The sequence below is a fragment of the Physeter macrocephalus genome, chromosome 16, assembly GCF_002837175.3.
Source record: "Physeter macrocephalus isolate SW-GA chromosome 16, ASM283717v5, whole genome shotgun sequence".
Lineage (NCBI taxonomy): Eukaryota > Metazoa > Chordata > Mammalia > Artiodactyla > Physeteridae > Physeter > Physeter macrocephalus.
In genome coordinates, this window is record NC_041229.1 from 5,515,418 (window position 1) to 5,536,074 (window position 20,657).

General features: G+C 52.3%; 1 protein-coding gene across 1 annotated transcript in view; it reads right to left on the minus strand.

The window, feature by feature from the left end:
* The window catches only part of FLI1 (Fli-1 proto-oncogene, ETS transcription factor), a 115,140-nt gene that overhangs the window by 36,550 nt on the left and 57,933 nt on the right, over positions 1–20,657 (minus strand). The window contains exons 2-4 of the mRNA XM_007129605.4: positions 14,761–14,972; positions 5,275–5,429; positions 874–1,077 (exon numbers count right to left, since the gene is read on the minus strand). Coding sequence (XP_007129667.1) covers positions 874–1,077; positions 5,275–5,429; positions 14,761–14,972 — 571 coding nt within the window. The remainder of the gene's footprint in view (positions 1–873; positions 1,078–5,274; positions 5,430–14,760; positions 14,973–20,657) is intronic.

Consider the following 20,657-nt stretch of genomic DNA (forward strand, 5'->3'; position numbering starts at 1 on the left):
CAGTCCTTCGGTACTTGGGGTCACCGATATACCACCTGTATTTCTGGTGGAGAGTTAAGGCTGGGGTTATTAGCAAGTTTATCAAAATTCTGTTCCTATGTGTATGTTTCACGTCAGATGAAATTCATATCAAATTGATGGGGCTTGGCAATAGAGAAGCCTCATACTGGATAAATCCTTTGGACAACCGTGCACTTTCTTGCATAAACTCTCCCTTTCCAAAGCTCTTTGCCTTCTGACTCTGCCAGGAGAAAGCTTCCAACAGATCCTAACCCACCTGTAGCATCTGCTACACTTCCTGTTTAGCTGGGAAGAGTGTGTGGGTAACAGCGGGTAAAGGTGGGTTACGGGGTGCCAGAGTGACCCCAAGAATAAGAGGAACTTAACGTGTAAATATTCAAAAACGTAAATCTAGAGTTTACTGTAGGAACTTTAAATCATCGCTCAAGACAATACCAGCCAGGGTGTCCATCTATGTACAGTTGGGGGCAAAGTAGTTTCTGGAAAGTGGTTCTCATGGGAAGAGTGTGACTCGCCTCTGGCAGACCCCACGGGGCTGCAGCTCCCTACTTTTTCTCCATTCCTTGTTTTCCTTCCCTTGTCACGGCAGGACTGGGTCAGCCCCCTCGCAGGGTCTCTGGGAGCCAGTGCGACCTTGGCAACTTGACACCCGGACGGGCTGCTCCTATAGCATCCGCCCAGCATAAACCGACAGCCCGGGACGGGGGCCTATCTCCTTTCCCTGGGTTGGCTCCGTGGGAACCAGTCTTCATCCTGAGTGGCTGGGCAGAATTCTCTCCCAGCCCCGGGGACTTGGGCTGCAGCCTCTGGGGGTGTTTTGCTGCCCAGAAAGGGAAGGGACCAGGCACTTACTTTCCCTGAGGTAGCTGAGGTGTGACAACAGCACTTCCGTGTTGTAGAGGGAGGTGGCCCGGAGGAAATCCTCCTTGTTCAGTTTACACAGTTCCTTGCCGTCCATGTTCTGGAAGAAAGATGTGTCGATCTCCATCAAGCCGTACTCCTTTATCGCCCACTCCAGCCACTGCCTCACGTGCTCCTGCGTCCACAGCGTGGGGTCTGCAGGGGAGATGGGCTGTTAGCAAGGCTGCAGGACGCAGGGCTCCACCCCTTCTCTGTCTCTGCCTCTCTCCTCTGTCTTTTCCTCTCTCCCTCTCTCCCCATCTCCACCTCTCTCCCCTCCCTTCCTCTTCCCCTCCCTTCCCCCTCCACCATCCCCCCCTCCCCCTAGTGAGAAAGTGGTTCCCTCCCAGATGGTCCTCCCAGAATGCCCATCCGGCCCCGTCATATCTGGCGCTGCCTGAACCACTCAGCGCTCTGGAAAGGTTCTTAGACGCCTCACTACGCATCCGGACAGGACATTCTCTTTAAAGTCTTTGGAGGGCAACCGAAACCTCTGCCTGAGAAATGGTGGCATCAAAATGAAAACAAGCACAGTTTTCAACACCCAGGGACCAATGTCTCCGGAAAGGGCCACCATCTGTATCTTAAGAACATCAGTGATTTCACGGAAGAATAGTGATCTCTCCGATGGCTGCAGAAAAGAAGATGTGCGTGGACACTTGGACCACAACTCCACGTGTGCAGTTGGAAAACCCAGTGGTGTTAGTCTTAATAACTTAACCCCAATCTGGGTTTTCTCCCTTTGGAGACAGCTGTGTTGAAATTTCTTTAAAATCATCCTGACAAAGTTCTTAGGATTTTTAAATCCCCAAAGATGGGAAATGGGGAATTCCCTCGTGGTCCAGTGGTTAAGAGTCCGCCTTCCAACGCAGGGGTCACGGGTTCGATCCCTGGTAGGGGAACTAAGATCCCACATGCTGCGGGGCAACGAAGCCCTCGTGCAGCAATGAAGACCCAGCGCAGGAAAAAAAAAAAAAAAAAAAAAGATGGGAAATGGTGTTGGAGGGAAAAAACATTTTAGCTCTCAAGTGAACATACATAATGCAAGGACTGAGGTTGTAAGGTCTCCACTTGGGACCCTCAGATTCCTCCCCAGCCAGGCGTGTGTATATGGGGAGTATGTGTACTTTGAGTGCTGGTGATGAGTTCTAGCAGGTTCCACGGTAGGTAGAGCCCTTATATCTTATCACGTACCACCGTGTCTTTCCTTGGCCCCCAATTATTAGAGAGTCCAATATGCAGTTAAATATGCTTATCATAGAAGAAAGCTACATGGGTTTGCCCTCTTGGAAGATCATCCACACGAAACACTAGGGCAGGAAAGCATGGAATTAAGCAGCAGATTTTTCTTGTGGCAGTTCGAGAACTCGTGGGCAGAAGGGGTTACTGTGAATTTGGAGTCATGGAAGGCTTCCTGGAGGAGGGGGGATTTGATGGTCCCCAACTTCTACTGGGCCTGTTTTATTGGACTGCTCATCTGGTAGGAATATCTGTGCTACCTCTCAACCACCTCACCTCTCATTCTAAGGGTCTGTGAAGGCTCTTGGCAAAAATGGGAGCAGGTCTGAATGATTAGGAGGGGTTGTGGGGGAAAGACACAAGGTTCATACCAACCACCCAGAGCCCGGTAACTCATAACAGTCCAGATTTGGAATGCCTCCTAGGTGCCCGCTGCTCCACGTGTGCTATTTTTCACTCATCAGAAAAAGCCTGCAAAGTGGCTTTTCTCTCCATTTTGCAGTTGGGAAGTGGCGTCTTGAAAGCTTAAGTCCCCAGCTCAACCTTCAGTCCCAGTCTGAGCTGGAATTCCAGTCAAAATCCTCCCAGGACTGCACTTGGTTGAGGGTCCCCCACCCCAAGCCTCCTCTCCTCTCCCCTCTCACCGTCCTGCCTTAGCTCACCTGGGAGGTGCTCTGCCCTCACCCCAAAAAGCGGAGCTACTCGGGGCTTCATTGTACAAGTCTGTATCTCTCTCTCTCTGTCTCTCAGATACATTTCCTGCTGTCTTACTCTTTTGCTCTCCAGGAACAATCAGGCACGGACCATTGGTAAATGGAAATAATTTTGCATCATTTCAGAATTCTAAAGAAACGTGTCCTGGGGGAACTTGGATTACGTAGCATTTTATTTTTTTTTCATCAGCTTGCCTCTGCCTCTCCTAACTCCTCACTTTGAGTATCCAAGGCCTCAAATACAATTTTACACTGTAGATTTTATTTATTTTATTATTTCCTCCCTTGCTTTGGGCTCTGTCACAATATTATTTCTCTTCCTTTACAGCACACTGAATTATAAATCTTCCACTGTGGAGCATGCTAAACTCTTCCAAATATATTTCCTGGATGATTTAGTCCTAGTTTCTTCCCATCTGAACTTGGAACTGGTGATGAACTAGGGACCTCGTTTATACTTGTCTTAAAATCCCACCATAAATTCAATTGGTTGTTCCACTGATGTTTTATTGCCTTGATTTGCGGACTTGCCCAAATGAGACTTTCTGTGATGTCCAGGAGGTTGACCTGGAGGAAGCCAACATGTGTGAGGATAATGCTTAAAGATCCAGCCAGAGGTAAAACAATGAAGTGAATCCCTAGGTAGTGAATTCATGACACGAAGTGCTTTGAAAACCCTTTGATAGGAATTTATGCTATTTTCATTAGTACTGCTGTGGTTACTTTGGCCCCCTAAGACTGCCATCTTGATACTCCTTTTGAAAGTATTTCAACACCACTTCAGAGTTGAAGGGTCAACCAAACAGTCTGGTCATTTCCCTCCCACCCCTTCCCTACCCCCGCCCAAAAGTGACTATGGAAATGAAATGGTGTCAACATTTGGTTCAGAGACAACCTCTGGCCTCCTAACTCTTCTGTCCTCGAGATCTCCTCCCCATGCTGGCCACTGTTTAGAGGAACCGTGCGGAGGTGGGAGGGTGGGGTTTGATTCCAAGTCAGCAAAGGCCTGGAGAGGTTCGGCTCCAATGGGGGGAGTCCAGAAGTTTCCCTCCAGGCCAGCTTTAGCTCAGCTTCATTTCTGCCTTCTTTCTATAATAAAGGAGAAGGCACCGTTTTCTTGCCTCTCACAGATGCACCTGAGCTACACACGCCTAGCTGGTGTTCCCGGGGAGGGGAGATCGGACGTTACAAGATAGAAGTAGCATCACAGGGATGAGGCCATCTGCACAGCGCCTGGCACCGAGAGGCACTCAGTATACAGAGCTATTCTTCCCCTTCCTCTGTGAGGTCACGCGCTTGTGGAGAAAGGAAATAAACATGCTTTCTGAGCGGTTTTCAAGTCCTGCTGGGCACAGAAAAGTTCCCGCCGGCCAACCCCTCTCCTGCCTCACCTGTTCCCACACCTCCCGCGCCTGCCACCTTGAGTTTGGCCCAGAATACAAGCATGTGGCTGTGTTCCTAGGAGACGGTGACACACAGCCTCCCATGGAAAAGAAATACAAAGAGCCTAGGTCGGAGCGGCCCGTTACAAAACCACACCTTCTAGACCGAGCCGCAGGTTCCTTTGGATTACCTCAGAGAGACATCTAATCCTTGGCTCTCAGACACAACTGCATTTACACTTTTCCAAATGGAAGGGGTTGGCCTTCTTGGTAAACTGATTTTGGTAAGTCATTCACTTTGCTTCAGATTTGGACACTCTGGCACCTTCCACCTGGCATGGACTCTACACGTGGTAGTTTTTCCTCCCTTTTCAACCAGGCAGCTGAGTTCACCAGCCGAGGCGGAGTGTCCAGCCAACGCACGGAAGGCTTGAACAATGATTTTATTTTCTGTAACCAAAAGCACCAATACCTAAGAAAAATCGCCTATTTTTACCTCATGACATAACTCGCTGCACACATGTTCAGGCTCTCCTTTTGTTAAATATAGTTATTTCTGTTTTGAACCTGGAAGAGCTGGCTGTAATTTTGGAAAGGTAAGACCCTGAAAATGCCAGGAAGTGCATGCCTGATGGACGGGACAGACCTCTGTAGCCACTCCTCTCCTTAAAGGCAAGGGTGGGCACATCTGGGTGTCCCCAGCATTCCTTTTGGGTTCAGAAGGCCTTGCCTCTCCTCTCTTTGCAGGCCTCATCCTGTGGAGCCAGGCACCAAGGGCAGACTCTGTGATGTGACCTGTTTGAGGGCAGGGCTTCCAGAATCTGCGCTTCAGGGCTCTGGTGACATTTGGGAAACTGTCTTGGAGGGCAGCCAGGGAAGAAAGTGGGAAGTGCAGCTTTCCCAAGTAAGCATTTCCACAGAGAACAGGGTACCAGGTGAAGGTGTAGGTGCCCACCGGGACGACTAGCCCAGAAGACTGAGGACGCGGGTGGCAGCCAGCGAACTGGTTCCCAAAGTACCTGCGGGGACGATGACCCTCCTCTCGTTGGTAGTCATGTTGGGGGGAGGGGGGCCGTTCTTCTCGTCCATGTAGCTGTTGTAGCTCATGGCGTTGGACTCGCCTCCGCCCACTAGCTTGCCGCATTTGCTAACACTGCAGTCCACCGGAGACTCCCTGGAGTGAGAAAAGACAAAGCCCAGAGGAAGACATCAGTGTCACTGCCACCGCTGCCACCGGCACATCCGTGGAGCCGCTGCCCAGCCCCATTTGGTGGAATGACGATGACAAGGACGCTGCTGACGCTGCTTTACTTCTATCCACGTGGCCACCAGAGTTTTCTCCAAATCCCAGCCCAATCCTATAATTACGGTACTTAAACACTTTCTGGCAGCCCCTCGCTGCCCTCAGACTGGAGTCTGGACCTCTGAGTTCGGCGCTGCTGCCCTCCCGCTCTGCCTGCAGCTGACACTTTTAGCCTTGCGGCCAGGCGACCTACGGTCCCGAGGCGCATGCGCACTAGACCTCGCTGCCAGACAGGCCTTTCCCCGCTCCCAGAGCAACCTGTTTCTGCCATGGCTCTAGGACTTGTCACATCATGTGATGGTTAGCCTGGCAGGTGCCCGTCCCCTGGCTGGATTGGGAGGTTCCTGATGGTACCATGATTTTTTTTTTAAGTTTTTTTTTGTTGTGGTAAAAGGCTCATAAAACATACTATTTTACCCATATTCAACTGTACATTTCAGTGGCACTAAGTACATTCACATGGCTGTGCAACTCTCACCATCATCCATCTCCCGAATTTTTCACCTTCCAAAACTGAAAACCTGTCCCCATCAAACACTACTTCCCCATTCCCCTTCCCCGGCCCCCATCCCCCGGCCCCTGGCATCCACCAGTGTACTTTCTGACTTTATGAATTTGACTATTCTAGGCACCCCGTATAAGTGGGTTTTAGACAAATACACCTTTTTAAACCCTCTCTATAGTGCCTTACAGAGGGGGTGAGCCATCACTGTTTTTGGAGTGAATTATTTCTGTTGCATGTATATCATTTTAACGTGTTCCTCATACAGTGTTCTATTTGAACTTCCCAATCACCCGCCAGGATAGGCATGGCAAGGGTTAATATCTCCTTTCTACGGTTAAGGAAACCAGAGGAGTACACGGCCAGGTTAGCGCCTGATACTTTGCAGTGTGGGAGCAGAGCATCCGTCTGGTGACTGAGCTGACATCTCACTTGTGGCTACCTGGTGCCCACAGCAGCCTGGCAGAACACTCTGCCTACCCCGAGCCCAGGGCCATGGAACTGCCCCCATCAGGCATGCCCAGGCAGTGCCATCCTACCCTTCCCTCGCTTCCGCTCAGCCACTCCAGCAGCAGCAGGACTGAAGGAGATGACTAGAGGCCAAGGAAAGGCTGCAGCCCTGGTTGTCTGGAGCAGGGAGCATCAGTTCTGGCAACCTGGGACACAGCCAGTCCTCGCAAGAGCTCCAAACCAGGCTTTCAGACCCAGGAGTTCAGATAAGGTTCAGATTACAGCCCGCCAACTCCGGGCCGCAGAACCTCGCAGGGCTTTCCAGAGGCCTGGCCGCCGCCCTCCCTCACTCTGCTGTGGGCAGGAACAGACCATCCCGAGGCCTTAAGGACCAGGGTTGTGCCAGATTGACCCGCCTGTCCTGCAAAGGCCGAAGCCCCGCGGGAAGGAGAACAGTCACTGAGCCAGGAGAAGGGAGTAACAGCCTGGGAGGGCGGGGACTCGGCGGGGTGGGGGAGGCCAAAGCACATTCAATAAAGAAAATTAAATGAATTTGTTTCTTAATCTGAAAGGAAAAAAATATTGAAGATCACTTATCATAGCTGGGAGATAAATGCCCCACTGAGATATTAGAAGTCAGACGGTAATTTTTTCCTGATGTCTTACAGAGGGGAACATGGGCTGAAAATGAAAATAAGATGTATAACTTACACATGTTAGAATTTAAGGTTTTACTATTCGCCTACTGTTTTTCCAGGCAGAGAACCAAGAACCAGCCGTCAGAGCCCCAGATTGTTAAAGGTTTAATGTCCCCATAGCAGTCTGAGAGGAGGCAGTAGCACATCGGGGCTTTGCACCAGAGTTTGGCCCTTTGGCTTCTGCTGGAGAAGGACTTGGCCTGCGATGAAGCAGTCCCAGAAAGACCCTGGTGCTGCGTCTGAGCGGAGCTCTTGCGGAGCTGGCGGGGTCTCCTTCACCCTCCTCAAGGCTAACCGCAAGTCGGCGCATGCGCACACAGGCGCATACGCTCCCCATGCACGCACACGCACCCATGCACGCACATGCAGGCACACGCACACATGCACGCATGCAGGCACATGCGCACATGCATGCATGCACACACGTACACACACCACCACGGCCTGGCAGCCCTTCCCAGCATACTTGTCCATGGTGAAACAACCCAAGTGCAGCAGAAGTTTGGAGGATTAAGTTGGCCTTTAACCAAGAGAGCAGCGTTTTCATTGGCTGGGAACGCAGTGCGGAGGGTGAGGTTGCCAGAGCACACACTTCCCCTGGCGGGGGCCAGAGAACTTTCTGCAAGGGGGCGGTGTCGGGCTGGGGCGGGCGTGGCGGAAGGGGACTTGCCCTCCGTGGGCTGCGCCCCACTTTGGGAACATCAGGGAGACGAGTTGTGAAAATTCTTTTCCACGTCAGCTGGGCCTCTGGGGATTTCTGTGCCCCAAACGAACCCCTTGCCATGCAGTGGTGAAAAGTCAGACCTCAGAAAGCATCGCAATGAAATGACCCCTTATACCATAGGTGCCTGGGTCAGGGCCAGTCCCTGGGGCCAGGAGGAGAGAAAAATAAATTTGGAAAGAGGAATTGTTTGGTAAAAGCTGCCTGGTATGTCACCTGGTAAGGAGTCTGAGCGCTGCGGTGAGAGAAGCACCTGCTTGGGGGCGGGGGGGTGGGGCGGTGGGGCGTGGCCAGGCCGGATCCCCGGGGAGGACATCTGAACAGGGTCAGGCCCCGGATTCTCCTGCTAGGGTGACCACGGGGGCCGGCCAGTAATGGGAACCTTCTCGTTTCCTATCGCAAAGAAGCGGCCATATTTCAGGGTCCAACCCCTCCCCCGCCCCGTGTTCGCACCTGCTCCCCAGCGGGGCAAGGTGATCTGCTTGCCCTCTCGCCCGCCTGGCTGCTTCTCCTCCCGGGAACAAGGCCCTGTCCTTGGTCCCAGACCCTAAGATCTGCAAAGGGGCGCCCTAAGGGAGAAGCCCTGGCCACCACCCTGGACTCCTCCCTTGCGCAAGCTGGCCCTCCTCCGACTTCTGGGAGAGAAGGAGGGAAAGCCATGCCCTCACCACCCACCTGCCGCGCTCCCCTCCACGCTGGGGCTCTCGGCTCTGTGACTCTGCAGGCAGCACAGGCCTCACTCGGGGCTTCCCCAGCTACTAAGAGGCGGGCGGGGTAGTGGGGTACAGGTGAAGCACAGCACAAAGGCTGCTCTTTAATGAGGCAGCTGGCGCCCGTGAAGAGGCCCCATGAAAACAAGGGGGGGCACGCATGGAGGGGGGAGGTTTTGCCATTCAGCTTGCCCATACTGCTGCTGATTTGTATTGAGACCTGTACTTACAGCTAGCGTGGGGTCAGGGCCCACAGGCAGCTGATAGCACTGGGACAGGTGACAGGAGGGCCTGGGGCTGCCACAATAGAGCGGGGGAGGAGGTGGTGGCTCTGAGAGTGGAACCCAGAGCATCTCCCGCTCAGCCGTGGCTCAGAAAGGCACACAGCGGAGGCCACAGCACAGGCGTTGTGGACCCTGCAATCTTGTCCTTTCTTTTCACCACTGACATACGCTCTTTACTCCTCTGGTTTTATTTGTGTGTGTTCAGGGAACGTTAATTTAAAAAGGCTACTACTGGTTTCCAGAAGTGCCTTGCAAACTGTCAAGTGATTTAAAACAAGATGAGAAATCTTGAGTATTTGGATAATAGGAGATTTCAAAGACTTTGCCCAAAGATAACCCCTTCAGACTATGCAAACATCTTCTCTACCTTCCTTTTCAACTCAGAGCAACTTAACTCAGGGTATGTCATCCAGACCCACAGATCTGCAGCCTAGGCTTACTGTCAACGGATACCCAATATCCACACAGCTAACGTGAGGTCCCAAGGGCTACTGGAGCCCTGTGGTTGCATTAGGACTCTCAGGTGTGTCTTCCATATCATGTGTGTCTTCCACAACATGTGTACACTGTACGGAAATTAAGCAAATCTGCTCTGTCTTTAGGATTTCCGTAGGAGCCATGCAGAGATGTGTGCATATGTCTTTTTTGTTTTTGAAAAGGAGATGCAATATGTTAAAAGCAAATTTCAAGACAAGAAATCACCTGTAGTAAAGCCATCACCCTAACTCGTTCGTAGTAGATGCTCATAGCTTCTCTAGAACCCTGAGTACGCCTCCCACCCAGCTTATGTGTGACATGCTCCGTATTGTGAGGTTCAGAATTTTAGGAAGCACCTTAGGAAGGGACTCTGCCTTCGGAGGCAGAAGTGACAGGGTGTGCGAGGCTCGTCTTCCTGTATGTAGAACTGAAGTCTGTAGGTGTCTAATAAGGGCATCTGGATCCTGCTGGCCAGTCTAGGGAGCGTCGGGGCAGACTAATGCTGAACTCTGGTCCAGCAGGTCAGGCAAGCAAGTCTTTGCATTTCCCCTCTATAAGTTGATATATTTTTTTTCCTTCACGGGATGTTATCCCCAAAACCCGTGGTTGGGACAGGATGAAGCTGAGAGTTAATTGCAGACCACAGCTTGGATCGAGATGCTGAAGTCTACATCCAGCACAGAGCCTATGTGCCACGCTGTCTGAAGAGCAACTCATGCTAACAGATTCAACCACAGGGGGAAGGTACAGAGAAAGAGAGCGAACCTTCCTCAACGCGGGCAAGTTCGAATTTCTATGAGCTCCTCAGACCTCCGTCTCTCCACCGGCCCCTGTGACTTGCCGGCGGCATAGGAAGCAAGAAGGGTCTTGTAGCTTTAGGTGCACAGACTACCTCCTCCAGTGACACATGTATCTGTGGGGTCTCCGATAAGCATCAACTAACTCAGAATCCCAAGTTAACAAAGAACATGGAGAGAATTTACAGTGAATCACGGGACGGTCCAAAACATTCTAGCCCAGCACTGTCCAATCGAAGGGGCCACATATATAATTTAAAATTTTCTAGTAGCCACATTTTTAAAATAAAAAAAACAAGGTAAAATGAATTTTAATAATATATTAAAATGTATTAATATATTAATTCAATACAGCCCAAAGATGATCATTTCAATAAAATCAATATAAAAATTAATGAGATATTTCACTTTTTTTCTACACTAAGTCTTCTAAAGCCAGTACGTCGAAGTCTATTTCAAGCACATGTCCATTTTGCATAGGCCAGAGTTCAGGTGCTCCAAAGCAACATGTGACCAGTGGCTACTGCCTCGAAAAACACAGATTCAGTCTGTGAGCCAAGAGATCCCAAATTTTACACTCTGGTTTTTTCATCTGAAGTTAGGAATTATCTTTTGCATTAAAAGTACCATCATCAGTGTTACTTGGAGGATAGAAACACAGAGTGCCAGGTGAGAGATTTAAATAGGCCGGCATCTATTTCATCACACTGTTTCTTTTCGAGTTTTCAAATAATGGGATCTGATGTGGTTCCATCTTAAGAAAAGACATCTTTCTGAAAATCCATGCTCCCTGCTGCCCACCAGTCCAGTTTCCATGTGAGCACTTAGAGGATATTTATGAGGTGCCAGTGACGGCTGCGCCTAGCCTGCCTGGCTCTGAGAGTCCACTGGATCTTCTTTGTTTCCCAGGAGGGGTGAGACTGCATCAGTTTCTGAACCTACTCTGGTCAAGACGGGCAGATCAAAAGCAGGGGATGCTTTGTGTAACCAGAGCCAGGTAGATATCATGTCTGGTCCCTGGGGTCTTCACACAACTCGCCTCCAGCTGGCTTCTGGTGTGACCGGAGCCAGGGACGAGCTGGCACGGGGGTTCTGAAAGCTGATTTCCTTGGGGGACCCTCTTTGCCCAGGATTAGTATCTTGCAGGGCTTGAGGCTGCCCTGGCAGTGGGGGAGGGAGCAGTCAGCTCGCAAATGCAGGCTCACCTGAGCACAGACACAGGCTGGTCTGAGGCGCTGCCAGCTCACTTGGGCCTCTGTCCCGGCTTGTACACGGATGACCTACATGACTATAGAGGAACATCTTCACCTTTGATTCGCGTTAGCGACGCGTTCATTCACATACTTAACAACCGTGTGTTGAACAGCCAATGATCACGTGCCAGGTGCTGCCCAGCAAACAAACGAAGCCCTGCCCGCGCTTTAGTGAGGGGTGAGTGAGGAGTGCCGGGAAGGACCCAAGCAGGGTAAATACTGGCGGGCGCTGTTTTAGATCTGGTGGTCAGAGAAGGCCTCTGAGAAGGGGACGTTCCGGCAGAGACTTAAAACAAGTGAAGGAGAGAGTCAGAAGACCAGATGGAGTGGGAATGTTCCAGAAAGAAGGAACCCACGTGCTTGGCATGCAGGAGCAGCTAGAGTCTTGTGTGGCCGGTGTGGACGGAAGGCGAGAGATGGGGGTGGAGGGCGAAGAGGGTGTCAGAGGGGTGGTGAAGGACTTTGGATTTTTGTCATAAGCCATTAAAGGATTTTGAGCAAGAAAGTTAAATATTTTGAAAGGAGGACTCTGGCTGCTGTCTGATGATGAGATTTCAGGAAGGCAAGAGGAAGTGGGAGGAAGAAGGATGCTCCCAGGTGGCCTAGAGGGAGAGGTGCTTGGATGGGGCAAGGGCAGTGGAGGGGAGCGGGGATTGGGTTCGGGCTACAACAGAGCAAAGCCTGTCCAAGGGTGGATCTGGATTGTCGGCAAGCCTCAGGAGTGCCTGTGTTCAGGCCAGTGTGGGAAGCCTCGCTGAACGGCCCTCCATGCTGCGGGGTGGGTGTCGGCAGACATGAGACGGTGGCAAAGGCACAACACGCAGGCAGAGGGGCGGAAACGTGGACCGCGGGGCCAGGATCCGAGACCCTGGGCTCCGGGGCCAGCACCGCCTCCTCTGAATCCTTAGGCAAGTCATTTACCACCTTAAAGCCCGCTGTGCCTCTGTATGTCAAGATGCAATTACAATATGGACCTCATGGGAGAGTGGGTGGGGAGCAAATGGTAACATGGGAAGATGTTTGACAAACTCCGTCCTCCCTGCACTGGGGCCAGGTCATTACCCTCACTCTCTCTGTGGAGAGACACTCACTCAGGGGAGGGGCTCCTGGCTCGGACCCCCTGAGCCTCCCTGAAATCCTAGAGTCTGGGGAGGTGGCTGGGATCCCAGCGGCTGGTTTGGGTTAGTGGGGTTGGAGTGTGTTGGGGCCAGGTGTGTCCACAGGCGGGTCCGAGACCAGGGCCCTCGGGGGGGTGCCTCCCCACCACACGCGCACCCCTCCTCCTGCCCTCTCTAGACTTGTTTCCTCCATGACCTCATCCACCAGCACGGTGAGAACTCTTCCACGATGATGCCCAAGCCTAAATTCCAAACCCCAGTAGCATCTGAGCTTCGGTTTCCAGGGCCTCGTAGTTGTTTTTATCTGGATGTCCTACTGATCGCTCCCGACGCATCTCCTGGGGAACGTTGACATCCCTACTCCAAGCACGTCCCCCTCCTACCCCCCGTGACTGCTGCTGGCACTGTCTTTCTTGGAAACATCCAAGCTTTGCCAATCTTCGATTCTTTCCTCTCACAAACCCCTCCCCCCAGTGCAATATTTATCCACCTAAGCCCCGGGAATGATCCCCCGGATATGCCCCTCACGTGTCTTTCCGCTTTTATTTCCACAATCAGTGCCATCGCTCTAGTTCAGAACGATCTAATTTCCTACCTGGGATATTTCACTAACTTCTGCGCTTATCTTTCCGACTCTCCCCTCCCCACTCTCTGCGTACAATGATCCTTAGCTTTCAAGTCACAGCTCTGACGATGTTCAGATGTCACGTCTATGTTTCAAGTGGGCGTCTGCGTGTGGAATAAATTCCCTGTTTTCTTAGCCTATCCATCAGGGCTCTCTCTGAATTTCCATTTTCATCCCCCTGTGCTGTAGGCCCCTTGGCCTGCCTGACGTTTCACGGACGAGACTCCCATTTTCTCTATGCTCGACCTTGGCTCAAGAAGGTCACTTCTGGGATATCCAGCATTTTCCAGGTCCAGGGCCCTGGCCTGGGTCCTTTCTCCTACAGCATCAGTGTCGACCCTTGTAACAAGCCTATGGAAGAGGAAAGGCTCCAGCCGTGCAGCAAGGAGGCTGCTGGCGCTCGGGAGGGCCCGCAACTGGCCCACGTTCAGAGGCAGGACTGGACCCTGGGCCACCCGTCCCCCAGGTGTGCTCCTCCTCGTCCCTGTGATTTTCTTCTCCTCGGTCCTCTCCTGTCCACCTCTATCTGCAAAGTCTTACCGGCCCCGGGCGGCGCTAACTCCCAACACACTTTCCAAGCGTGACGTGTCCTCCCTCGCACGGGGAGCCCTCAGATGTGTTCACCCTCATCATCATCCTGGACTTTAACTCCAAGAATGGTTTGGTCATCTTTGCTCTGGTGAGACCCACCCAGACAGGCCAAGGATCTGGAACAAGACACGGAAGAGTATCTTTTTTTTGTTTGTTTTGTTTTTGTTTTTTTTGCGGTACGCGGGCCTCTCACTGTCGTGGCCTCTCCCGTTGCGGAGCACAGGCTCCGGACGGGCAGGCCCAGCGGCCATGGCTCACGGGCCCAGCCGCTCCGCGGCATGTGGGATCCTCCCGGACCGGGGCGCTAACCCGGTTCCCCTGCGTCGGCAGGCGGATTCTCAACCGCTGCGCCACCAGGAGACAGGCCAAGGATCTGGAACAAGACACGGAAGAGTATCTTTTTTTTGTTTGTTTGTTTGTTTTTTTTTGCGGTACGCGGGCCCCTCACTGTCGTGGCCTCTCCCGCCGCGGAGCACAGGCTCCGGACGCGCAGGCTCAGCGGCCGTGGCTCACGGGCCCAGCCGCTCCGCGGCACGTGGGATCCTCCCGGACCGGGGCGCGAACCCGCGTCCCCTGCATCGGCAGGCGGACTCCCAACCGCTGCGCCACAGCGGAAGCCCGGAAGAGTATCTTATTGCTTCATTATCCCTAAGAGGGGCTGCACCTGGGCCCGACGTAACGTAGATGCTCCAAAAGTGCCTGCCAGTGTCGTGGGCCTGAGGGCTGCCTCGGAGCCCAGAGAGCAGGGGGGCTTCTGGCACTGCTGTGCCCCAGCCCTCAAGTAACCCTCTCACCCCAGGTCTCTGGGGACTGGCTCGGGCTCCCCGGCCCAGCACCACAGCCCCATCTGCTGCAGACACCCCTCGGTGCCAGATCTGCTGACTCAGCCCCAGAGGAGCGAGCTGGGGCAGGCGGGGGGGCGGGGCCAGCCTCCCGCGGCCCCCGACCCTGGGCAGAACAGGCCTGGTGGGCTTACCTGGACCCATTCATGTGGTCGTACTCCCGCTTGACACTGACCCTCACGGGCTGATTCATCCACTCCTGCTGCGGGGGAAGGGGGTTGATCTTGTGGGGCTGGCCATAGTCGGGACTCCCGGAGGCGGTCATGTCGGCCTTGGGGAGATGGGCCGCCGGTCCGTAGGCGGAGTCGAAGAGGGACTGGTCGTCGCTCACCACCGACAGAGCCTCCTGGAGGGAGAGAGGAGACAGAAGCCCGGCGTCACTCTTCAGCCAGCACCGCTCCCCACCTACCCTCCCTGGGCACCAGCGGGCTGGCCCGGGGCTGCCCAGTTATGCAAGCTTGATGGGTTCTCTGCAGGTTACCCTGGGTGACGAGGCAGTCTGGGGGGTAAAGCGGGAACGCAGACCCCCGGGAGTGTGTCCGTCTGTTGGGTCTATAGGCTGGGACCCCCAGGAAGGAGGGTGGAGAGCGGGAGGCCAGGAAGAATGGCTACACAGAGCACACACGTGGGTTGGGGTGGCGCTTGAACCCCGGGCTCTCTCGGGATAAACAGGAGTGCCCCTTCCTAGCTGGGGAAGCAGTCAAGCTACGGGGCATAGGAGTGGGGACATTTCTTTTACAGGGAAGGCCAGTGAGACCCACCCGAAGAGGTTAAGTATGTGGCTCAGGGTCAGACCAGGGAAGAAGGATGAGGCCCAGGGCTGTGGTCCCCTCCAGTTTCAGTTTCCTTCTCTGCAAACAGGAATAAGAATAGCTCTTTCAGAGTTGATAGGTGATTGAATGAGGAGACCTAGGTACAGGCGTCTAGCTTGTTTGCTTAGAGGCGCTCTAGGATGTGCTGGGGCACCTTACGCATCTGAGATGCAGATGGGAGGCTGCCTGCCTCCCCGGGACACAGTGCTCCGTCATCCTTTCCTGCCTGATTCCTTCAGATGACAGTTTCCAGTCCTAAGTGTGAGGATTCAGCCTGCCCAGGAAAGAGGGCGGAATCCCAGCCACGTGGATGGAGGAGTCAGGGCTGATCTTCCCACGCCTACTGTCCCACCACCTGCCGGGACAGGTGGAGACGGCGGACGAAGAAAGGCGGCGGCATCGCACTTTCCGGAGGTCTACCAACCAAAGCAGGGTAATGAGATTCTCTCATCATCCAGCTCACGGCAGATCACAGCGACCCAGGTTGTGGACCGGGGCGTGCTGGTCCCTAGATCACACAATTCCGCCAAGTTAAGTTGACCACGTTTCAGAAAAGGTAGTAATTCACCATCTAGAATTAATTATAATCAATATAATCTAAATATAATTACACAATCTGTAATCGGGCAGAGGTGATGTAATATTACAGGAGAAATGTCTAGCACAGTCTCTGGCACATAGTGACACCCAGTAAAGTTAGCTTTGATGGTTATTAGCTTCAAGTAAAGATTCTCTTAGGCCACCTGCTATGGTCTGAGTTGTTCCCTTAAAATTCATATGTTGAAGCCCTAACCCCAGTTCCTCAGAATCTGACTGTATTTCGAGATAAGATTTTTAAAGAGATGATTAAGTTGAAATGAGGCCTTTTGGGTGGGTCCTAATCCAATATGACTGATGTCCTTACGAGAGGAGGATATTTGGAAACATGGAGAGACACCAGGGGTAGTGGGCACGGAGAGACCGCCATGTGGGGACGCAGCAAGAGGGCAGCTTATCTGCAAGCCAAGAAGAGGCCTCAGGACCCGCCAGCACCCCATTTCGGATTTCCGGCTCTCAGAGCTGTGAGAAAATACATTTCTGTTGCCTGAGCCACGCTGTCGGTGGTATCTTGCTATGGCAGCCCTACTATGGCACCTTTACTTTAGCCCCCGCTCCCATACCTATAAAATTACAATCTGCTCTACCAGCTAAGTGTTGCCCTTTCTCCCATGGCTGTTCTCAACCCCAGCAGGAGGACAGCCATACTTCAAAGGAAGAGGCTCTTCTGCAGCTGTTTCCGGCTGGGATCAGGAAAGAATAACTGGAACATAGTCCGGGAAGTCTGCTCCTACACCAGAAGGCTTTGCAGGGTATAGACATGGCCGGAGACGGCAGTTTCAAAGCTGAACTGCCTGCACAGTATGGAAAGGACAGGGCGGGTCCCTTGATTCGGACCTAAAATCTACTGGGATCCTTCACTTTCCACCTGCTGCCCTGTGTCATACTCAGAGGAAAGCTGTGCTTCTTGGAACCATTTGTCCGTTGGTTATTATATGCACTGTCCTTTTCTATTAGGGATCCGCGCTGGCTCCACACCCCAAACCGGGGGTCTGAACTGTCATCCAGGCACACAGTGGTTCCAAGCTGAAAAGCGTGACACTCTCGTCCCCCAGAGGCCTGAATCTGAGCCCATGAACTTCCTGGGGTTCTACACTAGGAGCGGAGATGCATTACCAGCTAGGATCCATAAATGCCCTTTTGGTGACAGATGAACAGTCACCAGTTCTGCTACAAAAACAGATCACACCTAAGGAATCAGGTATCATCTTCTGCCGTGGAGAGCGGCTTACATGCTTGCTTGAGCATGCACAAATCTTGGAGTTTCCAATTAAAGTATTTCTTCCATCTCCTTTCCTCTGGGTTGGGGGAGACGATGATGGAATAACGGAGGCCAGGAGGCCTGGGAGGCAGGACTCGGGCAAAGATCCCTAGCGTCATTATCCCCAGAGATGGCAGGTCAGGGAGCAGAGAAGCAGGGGAGTCAAGCCAGAGGCACCAAGCAGATGGCAAAACCAGGGTTCACAGCAAAGAGGTTGCAACAGAGGCCAGATAAGACCAAGCTGGGATTTCTGGAGGCTGACCAAAGAGAGACTTCTTAAGTAGATGAGAAAAAATACTTTACAGAACAAAGTGCAGTGTGGTAAATGGTACAAAACCGGCTTGAACTCATTTTGGGAAAAAGTTTCCTTCAGTTCACAATCAAAGGAAACTCCAGTCAAGGGGCCACGTCACAGGAGGAGAGGACCCTGGTTTACTCCAGAACGCCTCTCCTTCCCCTTTCTGTCCAGTCCCGTCCTCGGCTCCCTCTGTTGTGTTTTTCAGACTCTTTCCTCCGTGAGCGAGCACCCAGTCCCTCACCCAGCCCACCCTGCACATTCCCCTGCCAGATGCAGCTCCCTTGAAAGCTGTAAATACCATCATCTGCCACAACCCCGGCTCAGATCCCTCCGAGAGCATCCTCGGTTTCATCCATCGCAAATCTATTCCCATCTGCCTGTTTTCCAAGAACTCAGCTTCGCCCCGGCGGCCCACCATCCGCGTTCCCCGTTCACGACGTCCAGGCTGCACCTCCGGCCCCAGGCTCGCTGTTCTCACTGCCCCACTAAACGGGCCTCAAGTGCCCTCCCGTGTCTTAGACTTTGTGAGTCCTTGCGCTGGGAGCATCCTTTCTTTGCCCCATGCTCTGGACACACATCCAGTTCTTCCCATTTTGTAGGTAAATGAAATCTTCCTTGCTCCATGAAACCTTCCCTGATAATAATGGCCTATGACTCATTTGAGCTTTGAAAGGTCAAGTGAGACTACTGCTTGGGTAAACATACACACACACACACACACACACACACACACACCCACACTTTTCTGTTTGCAGCCATTGATAGGGAGAAGGCTTTTTTAAAAAATTTCATCCCATGGTGGAGAAAAGAATTGGTGGCTGGGAGAAGCTGGGGAGAGAGAAGATGCAAGAGAACGGTTCCTTGTCTGGCCTCCTGGACTGGATCAGAAAACCTAACATGAGCAGGGGAGGGAGATTAGGACCATTAAGTGGGAATCATAGATTTGGGGAGACCAGGCCCCAAACAAGCTGCTTTGGGATCCTGGTGAAGCGTGAGAGCTGGGGGGAAGATTCACACTGGCTCTGAAAGGAAACCACGGCGTTTCGCCATTCAAGGCTGGAGCTTTGGGGGTGTCCCGAGACCAAGCCCACGGCATGTTCCCAATTTTCCAAACTGCTTTTGGGGCAGCGGCGCGTTGCAGGAAGACGGGCGTGGAGCAGGAAGAGGCCGACAGGAGCACGGTGTGAGGTGAGTGTGGCCATCGTACTTGTACGACAGAATCTTGTCCCCACTGGGGGTCCCGGAAGTCCCTGGGGGTGATTTGATGGGGGCGTCGGCACCAAGGAGCTGCTTTGCCCAGCTAAGGAGCTGTTGAGCTGGCAGACAGATCAACAACATACCTGTAGCTTGTTACACACTTGTGGCTCTTGTTATTTTCCCTATGTCTTAGAAGCTGTTTACTTTTACCTAAATTCTTAAAACTTATAAAAGTTTCAACATGAAACTCTTACTTGTACTTAAAGCTCTTTATAGGAATGAGTACACCGTTGGGGTTCCGGACCTTTGTACTGAGGGATGGTTGCTAAATGTTTACCTCCAGGATGATGCGCTGAAGACAGAGAAAACATCAGCATAAAAGTTCACACACTGTTCTCAGGGTGGCTGGGTTCCTTCACTTCTCCTTTTGACTTTGGACCTGACACTGATCCCTTCATTCAGAGGAAGTCAAATGATCCTTTAAAGACTTGCTGAGTCCGGGTTGCTGTAGAGCACATGGCAGGGAAACTGACTTCAGTGGGAAGGACAGAGGGCGTGGCCCTAATCCCGTGTGGCGCTCAGTCTGGGGTCTCTCTCGGCCCTCGTCGCTGTCCCTGTGAAGTCAGCCCTGACTTGCTTAGTAACTGGATTCTGAGAAGCACATCCCTTTGTTCTGCTGAGTGCTGGGAAGGAAAGGCCTGTCACTTAGGATGCTCTGGTCCCTCAGCCACCGAGACCTAGACCCAGAGGGAGGCACAGGGCCCCTTGACTCCAAGCAGGGAAGTGGTCCAGCACATCAGTATCCCACTTGACCCGTTTACCAGAGCACTCAGGCAAGGGCAGCTACTTGGAATGGCAGCTTGACTTCCGAGCTAAGCGGAGAGTCATACTGGCCGTAGAAATGCTGACCAAAGTGTGTCAGCTTTCCTTCCCAGGATGCCCTGCTGGCCCAGGGCTGGCCCAGATGTACACGGCCAATGGGCACTAGTCTTGGCGCTTCTCACCCAATTTGTGTAAGGTGCCTTTAACACACCACTTATGATACCTCCCTTTTATCATTATAGAAAACAGATCAAAGTAGCAGACGATTATCATAGCATTTATTAAGTGCAAATCAAGTTTCCCTGAGCGATCTAATTTAATCCTCCCTGCAGTTCTAAGAAAGGATGTACTGTTATCACCTCTATTTTTCAGATAAGGAAATGGATATTCAGAGAAGTGAACTAACTAGCTCAGGTGACGTAGCAAGTGAGTGTGACCTGGGATTCAAATTCAGATCTGCTGTCTGGGCACTTAATCATTACCATCCACCTCCCAGTTAGACTATAACTTCTTTGACGGTAACTCTTTATGTCTGTTGAGATGTACACAGAGCACAATCTTTGGAGTCAGAAAGATTTGAGTTCCAGTCCCAGTTCCATCAGTTACTCATCCATGCACCACCTAGTGCAATTTATTTATACTTTACAAACTTCATTTCCTCATCTGCAGAATGGTGATAATAACAGTACCTAATCTGGCAGATTTTGAATAAATATAAAACGAGGTAAGTGAACTCCCTAAATCAAGAGCCTAAGGTTCTTAGGACACAGCAAACACTAAAACAAAGAAAACAACAACAAAAAAAGTTTTTTTAAAAAGAAGCACAGGGCTTCCCTGGTGGCGCAGTGGTTGCGCGTCCGCCTGCCGATGCAGGGGAACCGGGTTCGCGCGCCGGTCCGGGAGGATCCCACATGCCGCGGAGCGGCTGGGCCCGCGAGCCATGGCCCCTGAGCCTGCGCGTCCGGAGCCTGTGCTCCGCAACGGGAGAGGCCACAACAGAGGGAGGCCCGCATACCACAAAAAAAAAAAAAAAAAAAAAAAAGA